Below are 13,321 nucleotides of genomic sequence, written 5' to 3' on the forward strand. Positions count from 1 at the left end.
TAAACACCCTCTCTGATGTTCACAATCAGGAGTCCAGAGGCCAGTTCCTCAGAACCCAGTATGTTCCCCACAAACCAAGTTGTTGACCTCAGCTGGCAAGGGCAGATCGAGCCTGTAGGGACCGAGTTGTTTCACTTGGCTCATTTGCATGGGTCAAGGACAGAGTTCGGAATTCTGGCTTCAGTTCTGACCTTTAGAATGAATGAAACGCCATGTATGGAGTACCTCTTACAGACCCGATACTGTGCCCAGAGCTTTCATAGATGTTATTTTTGTTTTAACATTCTTAACATTCTCGAGAGGCAAATATTATTCCTCCCATTTTCTAGATAGACAGACTGGAACTAGAAGTTGCATAACTTGGCTGAAAGAGCACTACAGGTCTGCAGCAGTGCTTGCGTGTATGCTAAGTTGCTTCAGTCCTGTCCAGCTCTCTTCGACACCATAACTGTAGCTACCTGACTGTAGCCCACCAGGCTCCTCCAACCATGGGGTTCTCCAGGCAAGACTACTGGAGTGGGTTACCATTTCCTACTCTATGGGATCTTCCTGGCTCAGGGATCCAACCCGCGGGTCTTGTATCTCCTGCGTTGGCAGGCAGATTCTTCTCCACAGCACCACCTGGGAAGCCCAGTCTGTAGCAGAGCCAGGGTAAAACCAAGGTCAGCATACGTGACAGTAACTTGGATGAAGGCCTGTTTAGAAAATCTGCAGGTGACCCAAACTTTAGAGGGACAGGAAATCTGTTGAATGACACCCATAAAAATCCTCATGGATTGGAGCAAAGCACCAAATCTTGTTTCTTCCTTCTGAACGACCCTTTTCCCTTCACTTCTGTAACACAACACTTCTGGTTTTCTACCCACCTCTCTGGCCACACCTTCTCTGCCTTCTTTGCAGCTTCCTCTTCCAGTGACTGAGCATTATGACTCAAGTGAAATACTGAAGTTCCTCGATGTGTATCCTGGCTTCCTCTTCTCTTCTTACTTCTTCTTTCTAAAGTTCTCTGCACTTTAAAATACTGCCGTATGCTGACACAGTGATAGCTCCAGTCTAGACTTCTCCAACCCTGACCCTACAGTACACTATCTTGGCTGTATAGAAGTATTAGTGCATCAAATTCAAAATGTCTAAGACTGAGCTCTAAGACTTCCCTAGTGATCCAGTGGTTAAGACTCTGTACTTCCAATGCAGGGTGACCAGTTTGATCCCTGGTTGGGGAACTAAGATCCCACCTGCCCCACACTGTGGCCAAGAAATTAAATATAAAAAATAAGACTGAACTCATGATTTGCCCCTGCCCCCAAATATTGTCCTGACCTACAGTTCCCTATCTCAGCAGATGGCAACACCATTCATCTAGCTATACGAGGCAGAAATCTAGAAATGATCGCATTTCATTCCCTCAGCCCTACCACACAGCTCAGCTATATATCACCAACTCCAGATGTCATTTAAAATCTTTTTTAAATTTTTAATTGGAGGATAATTGCTTTACAATGTTATGTTGGTTTCTGCCGTACATCAACATGAGTCAACTGTAGGTACACATACGTTCCCTCCCACCCCATCCCACCCTTCTAGGTTGTCACAGAGCACCGGGATGAGTTCCCTGTTGCAACTTCCCACTGGCTCTCTCTTTCACACATGCTAGTGTATATATTTCAATGCTACTCTTTCAATTCGTCCCACCCTCTCCTTCCCTCATTGTGTCTGTAAGTCTGTTCTCTATGTCTGAGTCTCTATTCCTGCCCTGCAAATAAGTTCATCAATACCATTTTTCTAGATTCCATATATATGTGTTTATATACAATATTTGTTTTTCTCTTTCTGACTTACTTCACTCTGTATAACAGGCTCTAGGTTCATCCACCTCACTAGAACTGACTCAAATGTGTTTCTTTTTATGGCTAAGTAACATTCCATTGTATATATGTACTACAGTTTCTTCCAGATGATGTTTTTAATTGCCAGTTATTTAATTCTCAGAGTTTCTTCTTATCTCCACTATTACCATGCTGCTACCTCTCTCCTGGATTATACTATCTGCTTCCTAATTGGCTTACCCACATTCACTCGGCACATTAAATATATATTAAGTAAATTGAATGGATGAACAGTTAACCTTTGAACAATATTCAGGACCTCTGATCCTGAAATATAACCAAATTAATATGAAGCACAGCATTCTTAGAACACTGAGTGTAAATAAAAATATCCTAAACACCTCATTAGCTCCTAGGACACCACTGTTTAACGGTAAGGTGTTTCCCTGAGAAAGTGATGTAAGCTGTGCTGTGCTTAGCTGTTCCATCATGTCTGACTCTTTGAGACCCCATGGACTGTGGCCCACCAGGCTCCTCTGTCCATAGGGATTCTCTGGGCAAGAATACTACAGTGGCCATGCCCTCTTCTGGGGCTCTTCCCAACCCAGGGATCAAACCCTGGTCTCCCGTATTGTAGGTGGATTCTTTACTGTCTGAGCCACCAGGGAACCCCAAGAATACTGGAGTGCGCAGCCTATCCGTTCTCCAGGCGAACTTCCCGACAGGAATCGAACCAGGGTCTCCAGTGTAGCAGGCAGATTCTTTACCAGCTGAGCTACCTGGGAAGCCCAAGAAAGTGATAGTAGATGCCAAATTTGCTGGAAACCACAAGATGAAAATTGGTAAGAAAATGGAGTGAGGCATGAGGACAGGCAATATTTAACCCATTCACCATTTCAACCAAAGTTTGAAACAGCTACTGTGTTCCAGATACAATACTCAACACAGGTATCTGTCTGTAGATGAATAAGACCCAGTAAAGGTTCTTGAGCAAATAATACAACGCAAAGTTAGGATGAAGTCAGTTTTAAAGGCTACAATGATGATTCCCAGGTCTTCACCCCGGGAACCTCTGGGACTCTGTGCTCTGACTCCCCACTTCCTCAAGCACATTCCTGGCTAGATGCTCTCTGGTTTCTGCTTAAATACCCTCAATACCCACACTCTTACTTCAGAGGCAGCCAACTCATTCTACTGTTGGCATCTCTGCTAAGTAGTGAGACCTTTATGTGCCTAATATTTAGCAGGTAGATGAACTATTCCTTTCTATATTTATCCACTGACTTTAATTCTGTCCTAAGAAAATTTCATTGCAATGCTTCATGGCAGCAAGGATTAAAAAAATCTGGGAAAATGAAAAAACTCCTTAAAAGGGGAGAATTTAAAGATGAAGCATCAGAAGTCCAATTTATACTTGCTTCCCCCCTTGCCCCAACTCAATATATTTTCCGCCTTTCCTATCTGTTACAGAATCAGCAGAATGCATCGTTACCAATTATGGACATCATTTACAGACTGGATAAGACCTGGCTTTCAGACAGTTGTTCACTCGGTGAAACAAATTATTATCCATGAAAACTACAATGGAACCACCTACCAAAATGACATAGCTTTGATTGAAATGAAAAAACGCCCAAGTGAAAAACAGTGTGTGTTGAGTAGCTCCGTCCCTGCCTGTGTCCCCTGGTCTCCGTACCTATTTCAACCTAATGATAAGTGCATCATTTCTGGCTGGGGTCGAGAAAAAGGTATGTTTTAGTTTGTTCATCAGAATGCAGGGGTTAAAAAATGAATAGGAAGAGAAATGCATAGGAGCTAATCTCCCAGGGTTCAGAGAGAAATAGTGCATAAAATCCAGAAAAGTGAGTGTCCAGCCAGGGCCACCTCACAGGCAGAGGACCTGTGTGGTGGCCCAGCACCCCAAGCTGGGGTGTGTGCTTGCTGTACCACTCTGCTGTCACCATCATGAAATTCTCAGTCACTTTTGCAGTGGCCTCACCTCACATTTTTTAATTTTTAAAATTGAATTTAATTTGGCTCTGTGAATTATGTAACTGATCCTGACCCAGAGTTTCAAGGATACCTATACTCTGCAATATTGAAACAGCCATTGAGGGGTAACCATTCACCAAGAAAAAAAGCAGAGTGACAGGGGGACACATAGCATGGACTTTTGGGATTGGTTGGAATGATATGAATGAAAGACGAAATGTTTTTCAAAGGTATAGTCACAGTATGTGCCAAGTCAGTGATCCCACAGCCTTCCCCTCTCTCCTCTGCTCTCCCCCGTTCTCCGTGCCTCACACCCCAACATCCCACAAAGAGAAAGATAACATAAAGAATTTATCCTTTGAGCTTCTAAGATGACTTGAGGTGAACATTCATATGAATAAGACATGTACTTTGCTTAGGGGCAATTATTAGAAGAGACTTCCCTGGTGGCTCAGAAAGTAAAGCATCTGCCTACAATGCAGGAGACCTGGGTTCGGTCCCTGGGTCGGGAAGATCCTCTGGAGAAAGAAATGGCAACCCACTCCAGTACTCTTGCTTGGAAAATCCCACAGATGGAAGAGCCTGGTAGGCTACAGTCTGTGGGGTCGCAAAGAGTTGGACACGATTGAGGGACTTCACCTTATTAGAAAGACCTAGTAAATTAGAGACGGATTAGAATTAATTTAAACAGTACTTGTCCCCTCATCTTGAAGTCAGCCTAGAAATATAGCTTCCTTTCAATCTCTTAAACTTTGTCAATAGCTTCACTGCATTTGCCTAACAGATTCCTATTGCAACACACTCTTTATAACTGCCATATTGAGAAGTATAAAGTGAAAGTTACTCAGTTGCGTTCGACTCTTTCCGACTGCATGGACTATTCAGTCCATGGAACTCTCCAGGCCAGAATACTGGAGTGGGTAGCCGTTCCCTTCTCCAGGGGATCTTCCCAACCCAGGGATTGAACCCAGGTCTCCCACACTGCGGGCAGATTTTTTACCAGCTGGGTCCATGAGAAAAGTATAAAATATGCATACAAATGAACCTGAACTTGTAGTATGTTTGAATACCCAAGACTTACAAAATGCTAAAATTTTATTAGTAATTAATTTATCCAGAGAGTATTATGTTCTTTTATCTGTTCTTTTTAAAAAATACCAACATTTTATTTTATTTTGGCTAAACTGCATGGCTTACCAGATCTTAGTGTCCCGAACAGGGGTTGAATCTGGGCCCTCAGCAGTGAGAGTCCAGACTCCTCTGTCCGTGGGATTTCCCAGGCAAGAATACTGGAATGAGTTGCCATTTCCTTCTCCAGAAGATCTTCCCAACCCAGGGTTCAAACCCAGGTCTCCTGCACTACAGGTAGATTCTTTACCACTGAACCACCAGGGAGGCCCAGCCAAATAAATAAATAAAAAGAAATATTAAGAAGAAAAAAAAAGACTAATGTGAAGTATGACTTCAAGGAGAAAAAAGAAACTCTTTCCTGATTTGCCATATTTGTTGGAGGAACGTGTTAGAAAGCATTCGTTTCTTCCTCTGTTTCCCAGAAGAGAATATTAGCCCGTAACACCCTGGGTGGGATCTGTGGGGGTGTCCTTTCAGGGTAAACCAGAGGTCTCTGTCCCCAGGTAGAGACAGAGATTTGTAGATTAATTGAGGAGCCAAGTCATTTGGCATAAAATGTTTATTGTATAATGGAATTACTGAGTTCATGCATTAATTACATAAATATTTATTACATAACTACTTGGTACTAGCATGAGGCTAGGTGCAGCAGTGAATGAATCAGGCCCAGCCCCTGCCCTCCTGGAGCACATACAAATTGCTGTAGGATGGGAAAAAGGAAGAGGGGAGATGGGACAAAAATTCACTCCTTATACCTGAGGTATATGAACCTGTGTTCTTAGGTCTTTCTCATCTTCCCTGGACTGTCAATCAGCAACAGCTCCTGGTCCTTCTCTTTCCTTGGACCAAGTGCAAGGAAATCTGTGACTGGGAATCTGTGACTTAAAGGGAAATCCTAAATCCTCTTTCAGTCACTTTCAAATCATTTAGGAGATGGAGTTCCTCACAGACACAAAAACTTGTAGATACCAATTGCTTCATGTATATTGTCATTTTAAGTTTTTGTATTTAAAAGTTGTTTTCACTCTAACAAGGACTTTCAAGCAAATAAGGGACTATAAGAAGACTGGAACTACTTATGTGAGAAGACCCTGATCACAGATTTCTAGCCACCCTCCACCCCCACCCCACCTCACCACTAGACTCGGTGATCAGAAGGAGTCTATCCCATTCATTTCACAGTGTACTGTGTCTTAGTCTCTCAGCCATGTCCAACTCTTTGTGACCCCACGGACCATATAGCCCTCCAAACTCCTCTGTCCATGGGATTCTCCAGGCAAGAATACTGGAGTGGGTTGCCATTTCCTTTTCCAGGGGATCTTCCCAACTCAGGGATTGAACCCTGGTCTCCTGCACTGCAGGCAGATTCTCTACTGACGGAGCCACCAGGGAGGCCCATCTCACAGTACAGGCCAAATATTCAATAAGGCTTCTTGACTCTTTTTAGAAAGACAATTATAGAAATGGGATACGAGCAGTGTATGACTAAATTTGCTAGTGAGTTCTCCTCAAAAGTTTACATATGTATTAAAGTATATATACTTTTATATGTTCCTAATGGTTTACTAAATTATGAAAGTAAATACTTAGATTCCTCATTTGTAACTTCTAAATGCCTCTTTGTTTTTTCACTTTGTTTAGGTAACCAAAAAGTATATTCACTTAAGTGGGGTGAAGTTCATATAATAAACAACTGCTCAGCATTCTACCCAGGTCGCTACTTTGAAAAAGAAATGGAGTGTGCAGGTAAGCACGAAGCGGCTTCTGGGAGATGTCTCCATGGTCCCAACCAAACACCTTTGTCCTCCCCACTGAGTCACCGCCTTGTTCTGAGCCTCCAAGCTTTTCCTTTGGCCTCTGGATGTAAAGATCCCCTGGAGAAGGAAATGGCAACTCAGTCCAGCATTCTTGCCTGGAAAATTCCTTGGACAGAGGAGCCTGGCAGGCTACAGTCCATGGGGTCTCCGAGAGTCGGACACCGCTTAGCAACTAAACCACCACTGGCTGTTGCACTATCAGCCCCTTTCCCTTAGCTAAAGTTCCCGCAATCTAATACCCAGAGGAAAAATCCTCCTTAAGCCATTATACAGCAGTCTAACAAGGTGATTAAGAGCACAGACTCTGGAACTAGACTGCCTGGGTTTACATTCCAGTTCTTACCAATTACTACTTTGTGACCTTGAGCAAGTTTCCTCACCTGCAACACTGGTGATCTTAAGAGATGAGAAAAGTGATATGCAGAGCAGTTAAGCAAGTTGCCCCAAGCCTTACAGGGGCTTCCCAGGTGGCTCAGTGGTAAAGAATCCACCTGCAATGCAGGAGGCACGGGAGATGCACGTTTGATCCCTGGGTCAGGAAAGTCCCCTAGAGAAGGAAATGACAACCTACTCCAGGATTCTTGCTTGGGAAATCCCAAGCACAGAGAAGCCTGGCGGGCTACAGTCCGTGGGGGGGTCACAAAGAGTCAGATACAACTTAGCGACTAAACAACACCACGACAGTCTTACAGACAAGCAATGGTATATTCAGGATCGAAGCCTAGACTTCTAAGTAAAAATCCAAAGGATCTCATTTCAAATGCTTCCAGTTGGAAGTCAGTTCTCCCCTCTTAGAAATCCCTTTGGCTTCTCAGGACCCCTGCCCCTCCCTCCTTCAGTATCACAGGGATGCTACTGCCACCACGTAACATAACTACATCAGTTCCTCTTCTGGTGGTGACCTGAAGGCAGGGTGCCAGCCAGGGCAGGGCATTTAGGACACTTTATTGAAATCACTTACAAACAGTGGGTTATAGAAAAAGGCAGAGTTATTGACATCCTGTAACTTCCTGGATGTGTGTGTGTGCTCAGTCGCATCCAACTCTTTGTGACATTTTGGACCATAGCCTGCCAGGCTCCGCTGTCCATGGAATTCTCCAGACAAGAATACTGGAGTTGGTTGCCATGCCCTCCTCCAGGGGAATCTTCCCAACCCAGGAATCAAGCCTGAGTCTCCTGCACTGCAAGCAGATTCTTTATTGCTGAGCCATCAGGGAAGCCCCAACTTCTTGGATACAGCGATTTAAAATCTTGGAAAGTCAGAAGAGTGAGAAGAAAGTAAACAGATATTCCCTGTGCCCCCCCACCCCCAACCCCACCATCTTAAAATGGAGCTAAGGATTTCAGAGCACGAAAGGGGAGAACAGCGCACAATCTACCCAGGCACAACTGCACAGTTAAGAGGCTAAGCTCTGAAGTCTGGCTACCTGGGTTCAAGTTCAGGCTCTGCCACTTATTAGCTGTCTGACCCTAGACAGGTTCACTAATGTCTCTGGGCCCTTATCTCATCTTAAAATAGGTATAGTAATGATCTTTCCCTCATAGGGTTGTGATGAGGATTAAAACAGTGAACAATTAATACATATTAAGCACTCAGTGAGTACTAGGTACTCCTATTATTTTTCCACTCAGCTGTTGATGCTACTGTGAGATTGCCATCTCATTATGAACTATGCTTCCATAAAGTAGAGGAAGGAGGAGAGTACTTGCTAAACTTGGAGAATGAGTATTAATAAAAGACACAGTATTTTCCAACCTGCATTTCCACAACTCTTTGGGCCTGCTCTGTAAGGGAGCCCATTGTTATTGCCTGTTAGGAAAGTGTAGGAAAGTCAGTGTTTGGACTTTGCTGGAGGTCCAATTATTAAGACTGCATGCTTCCAATGCAGGGGGTGGGAGTTCAATCCCTGGTCAGGGAACTGAGATCCCACATGCCACACTGCACGCTCAAAAAATACAAACAAAAACCTTGAAAGAAATAAAAAGAAAGTCCGTGTCAGTACAGGCACTGGCGGAAGAACAGCCTTGACAATGGAAGTAAATGTGGGATTTTGTCCCTTGTCTTCCTCAGGTACAGATGACGGTTCTATTGATGCCTGTAAAGGGGACTCTGGAGGTCCCTTAGTCTGCCAGGATGTCAACAACGTGACTTACGTTTGGGGTATTGTGAGTTGGGGTGAAAACTGCGGAAAATCAGGGTTCCCAGGCGTTTACACCAAAGTGGCCAATTATTTTGACTGGATTAGTCATCATGTAGGAAGGTCTCTTATTTCTCAGCACAATGTATGAAACTATGATCTCTCTCTTCTCGCTACTCTTTTTTCTCTCAGGAGCTCCATTTTAATTGAAATGATACTGAATAATTAGTACTTCTTCAAGGAAAAGAATAGAGGCAGTTTGATGGGACATTTTTTAAAGGTCTCTACAAAGTTTATGCCATTTTGGAATTTTGCTGTATAATTCTCAAATAAATATTTCAGTCAAGCATACATATTTTATTTTATTTATAAGAGACCTGGATAATCTGTTCATTCAGGAGTGCTCTATGTGTGGTTTTTTTTTAAAGATTTATGTATTTATTTTTTGACTGTGGGTCTTCGTTGCTACATGTTTACTTTCTCTAGTTGCCACGAGTGGGGGCTGCTCTTCATTGTGGTGCCCTGGCTTCTTGTCGCAGTAGCTTCTCATCTTGTTGTGGAGCACACGCTCTAGGCGCAAGGGCTCAGCAGCTGCAGCGCTGTGGGCTCAGTAGTTACCACCCACAGGCTTAGTTGCTCTGAAGCATGTGGGATCTGCCTGGACTAGGGATTGAACCGGTGTCCCTCGCATTGCAAGGAGGATTCTTAACCCCTGGACACCAGGGAAGCCTGGGAGTGCTGTATTGACTGTACTAAGGTTTAGCAAGTGGAAGGACATTGGATTCCCATAAGCCCGGTTCAAACCCCAACTCTACCACCTGCTCATGGCTTGGCCCTGGGCAATTTACTATCTTTTTTGTGCCTCATTTCCCACTTTTAAAAAGGAAACTGGAATTTTGAGAAAATGAAGCTACATATTACAGTAAAAACCATTGCCATAATACTTGTCACAGGAAAATAATGGACCTCACAGCTCTTGTCCCATTTTTCTGGTTAAGTATTCAAATTTCCTGAAAACTTAGTTCCTTATTTTACAAGGCCTCCTTAAATCCCACCACGGTCCAGCACCACACAAATCCGAATCTCCAGCCCTGACCTTTCCTAGAAGTCCGGACTGTGCATCTCACTGAGCGCTTAACATGTCTCCTGGATGCCTGATAGCATTTTCAAAGAAAGGCCAACCCCAAACTCTACCCCTATTCTTCAACCTATTCCCACCTCAGCAAATCCCCTATGGCCTCAATGTACACTGGGCATGCAGTTGCTCTCCATCACATGAGCCTCCTTTAATCTCACCATAGCACTTGTCATCACCCAACACATTCTGTTTTCACTTGTCTACCCTACTCCAAAACACCCACCACCCCGCAGCCCCCACTACACTGCAAGACACAGGAGACTTTGTCTTCTTATCAGCATCCCTAGCATTTTGTTCATAAACAGTGCTCGCTGCTTTTACTTTTACTTTTTTTTTTTAAGGGCAGCTATCAACATCCTTCTTGGGTGGCCCCACAGGGCATGGTTTAGTTTCATTGAGTTAGACAAGGCTGTGGTCCCAGTGTGATTAGATTGACTAGTTTTCTGTGATTATGGTTTCAGTGTGTCTGCCCTCTGCTGCCCTCTTGCAACACCTACCGTCTTACTTGGGTTTCTCTTACCTTGGACGTGGGGTATCTCTTCACGGCTGCTCCAGCAAAGCGCAGCTGCTGTTCCTTACCATGGACAAGGGCTATCTCCTCACCGCCGCCCCTCTTGACCTTGAACGTGGAATAGCTCCTTTAGGCCCTCCTGTGCCTGCGCAGCCACCGCTCCTTGGACGTGGGGTTGCTCCTCCCGGCCGCCGCCCCTGGCCTCGGGCGGGGGATAGCTCCTCTCGGCCATTCCCCAGACCTCAGCGGCAGGGTAGCTCCTCTCGGCTGCTCCTGCGCGGTCGCAGCCTGGCACTCTCGGTCGCCGCCCCTGACCTCGGACGCGGGGTAGCTCCTCCTGGCCACCGCCCCTGACCAAGATAATCACGATGGAGTGATCACCCACCTAGAGCCAGACATCCTGGAATGTGAAGTCAAGTGGGCCTTGGAAAGCATCACTAAGAACAAAGCTAGTGGAGGTGATGGAATTCCAGTTGAGCTATTTCAAATCCTGAAAGATGATGCTGTGAAAGTGCTGCACTCAATATGCCAGCAAATTTGGAATGCTCAGCAGTGGCCACAGGACTGGAAAAGGTCAGTTTTCATTCCAATCCCAAAGAAAGGCAATGCCAAAGAATGCTCAAACTACCACACAATTGTACTCATCTCACACGCTGGTAAAGTAATGCTCAAAATTCTCCAAGCCAGGCTTCAGCAATACATGAACCATGAACTTCCTGATGTTCAAGCTGGTTTTAGAAAAGGCAGAGGAACCAGAGACCAAATTGCCAGCATCTGCTGGATCATTGAAAAAGCAAGAGAGTTCCAGAAAAAAACATCTATTTCTGCTTTATTGATTATGCCAAAGCCTTTGACTATGTGGATCACAACAAACGTGGAAAATTCTGAAAGTGATGGGAGTACCAGACCACCTGACCTGCCTCTTGAGAAACCTATATGCAGGTCAGGAAGCAACAGTTAGAACTGGACATGGAACAACAGACTGGTGCCAAATAGGAAAAGGAGTATGTCAAGACTGTATATTGTCACCCTGCTTATTTAACTTATATGCAGAGTACATCATGAGAAATGCTGGGCTGGAAGAAGCACAAGCTGAAATCAAGATTGCTGGGAGAAATATCAATATCCTCAGATATGCAGATAACACCACCTTTATGGCAGAAAGTGAAGAGGAACTAAAAAGCCTCTTGATGAAAGTGAAAGTGGAGAGTGAAAAAGTTGGCTTAAAGCTCAACATTCAGAAAACTAAGATCATGGCATCTGGTCCCATCACTTCATGGGAAATGGATGGGCAAACAGTGGAAACCGTGTCAGACTTTATTTTTTGGGGCTCCAAAATCACTGCAGATGGTGACTGCAGCCATGAAATTAAAAGACGCTTACTCCTTGGAAGAAAAGTTATGACCAACTTAGATAGCATATTCAAAAGCAGAGACATTACTTTGCCTGCTAAGGTCCGTCTAGTCAAGGCTGTTTTTCCAGTGGTCATGTATGGATGTGAGAGTTGGACTGTGAAGAAGGCTGAGCGCCTAAGAATTGATGCTTTTGAACTGTGGTGTTGGAGAAGACTCTTGTGAGTCCCTTGGACTGCAAGGAGATCCAACCAGTCCATTCTGAAGGAGATCAGCCCTGGGATTTCTTTGGAAGGGATGATGCTAAAACTGAAACTCCAGTACTTTGACCACCTCATGTGAAGAGTTGACTCATTGGAAAAGACTTTGATGCTGTGAGGGATTGGGGGCAGGAGGAGAAGGGGACGACCGAGGATGAGATGGCTGGATGGCATCACTGACTCGATGGACGTGAGTCTGAATGAACTCCGGGAGTTGGTGATGGACAGGAAGGCCTGGCATGCTGCGATTCATGGAGTCACAAAGAGTCGGACATGACTGAGCGACTGAACTGACCTGACTGAACTGATCAACATCCTAAAGACAGAGGTTTATTTTTTCACATAAATATTACCTTTAGAACCTGAGAGCTAGAACCAGTTCTGGATAGATTCCAGTTGTATTAATAATATGAATGTCCATTTCTACATTTATTCCAAAATCAGTTATTGCCCAGATTTTTTTTCCTTTTAAAAATTTTAGTAAAATAAACATAAAGGTTGTTTGTTTGCTTTTACCATTTTAACCATTTTGAACTGTGCAGTTCAGTGGCATTAAGCATATTCACATTTTTTATGCAGCCATCTCCAGGAATCTTTTGTCTTCCCAAACTGAAACTGCCCCGTGAAGCAGTAATTCCTGCTTCCCTCCCACGCTGCCCATTTTTTTTTTTTTTTTGTCATTGCATGCAAGAGAGCATCTGGTTACTTACACCTGTGAAAGAAAGGCCCCCAAAGCAGTGATTACCTAAAAATTGTTTATGATTTTGCTCCTGCATGCGGGGATTGACTGGACTGGCTAGGTAGCTCCTCCATCCTCTCATACAGCTGCCGTCACATGGGGCTGGGACAAGGATACTCTTGAAGCCTTCTTCACTCATGGCTGGTGGCTGGTGGCTGGGCTGGGAGACTCAGCAGCTGGGGTTCTCAGGCATCTCTCTCTATGTGGTCTTTCCACATGAGCTCTCAACCAGGTGACTTGGGGTCACCAGACTTCTTACATAGCAGTTGACAAGTGTCTCAAGAGAACCTTCAGAACCTGCACTGGCTTTCTAAACCTAGCCTGGAAAGCTTAGCTTAGCTTAGCTTCCATCACAAAGACCGGACCAGGTCAAGGGGAAGAAACATAACCCATTTCTTGACAGGAGGGGTGTTAAAG

At 44.4% G+C, this 13,321-nt stretch overlaps 1 protein-coding gene across 1 annotated transcript in view; it reads left to right on the forward strand.

Moving 5' to 3' along the window:
* CFI (complement factor I) overlaps positions 1-9,055 on the forward strand; it is a 43,346-nt gene extending 34,291 nt beyond the window's left edge. The window contains exons 13-15 of the mRNA XM_052642073.1: positions 3,297-3,574; positions 6,591-6,695; positions 8,838-9,055. Of these exons, the coding sequence (XP_052498033.1) occupies positions 3,297-3,574; positions 6,591-6,695; positions 8,838-9,055 (601 nt within the window). The remainder of the gene's footprint in view (positions 1-3,296; positions 3,575-6,590; positions 6,696-8,837) is intronic.
* The last annotated feature ends 4,266 nt before the right edge of the window (positions 9,056-13,321 follow it).

The sequence above is a fragment of the Budorcas taxicolor genome, chromosome 6, assembly GCF_023091745.1.
Source record: "Budorcas taxicolor isolate Tak-1 chromosome 6, Takin1.1, whole genome shotgun sequence".
Taxonomy (NCBI): Eukaryota; Metazoa; Chordata; class Mammalia; order Artiodactyla; family Bovidae; genus Budorcas; species Budorcas taxicolor.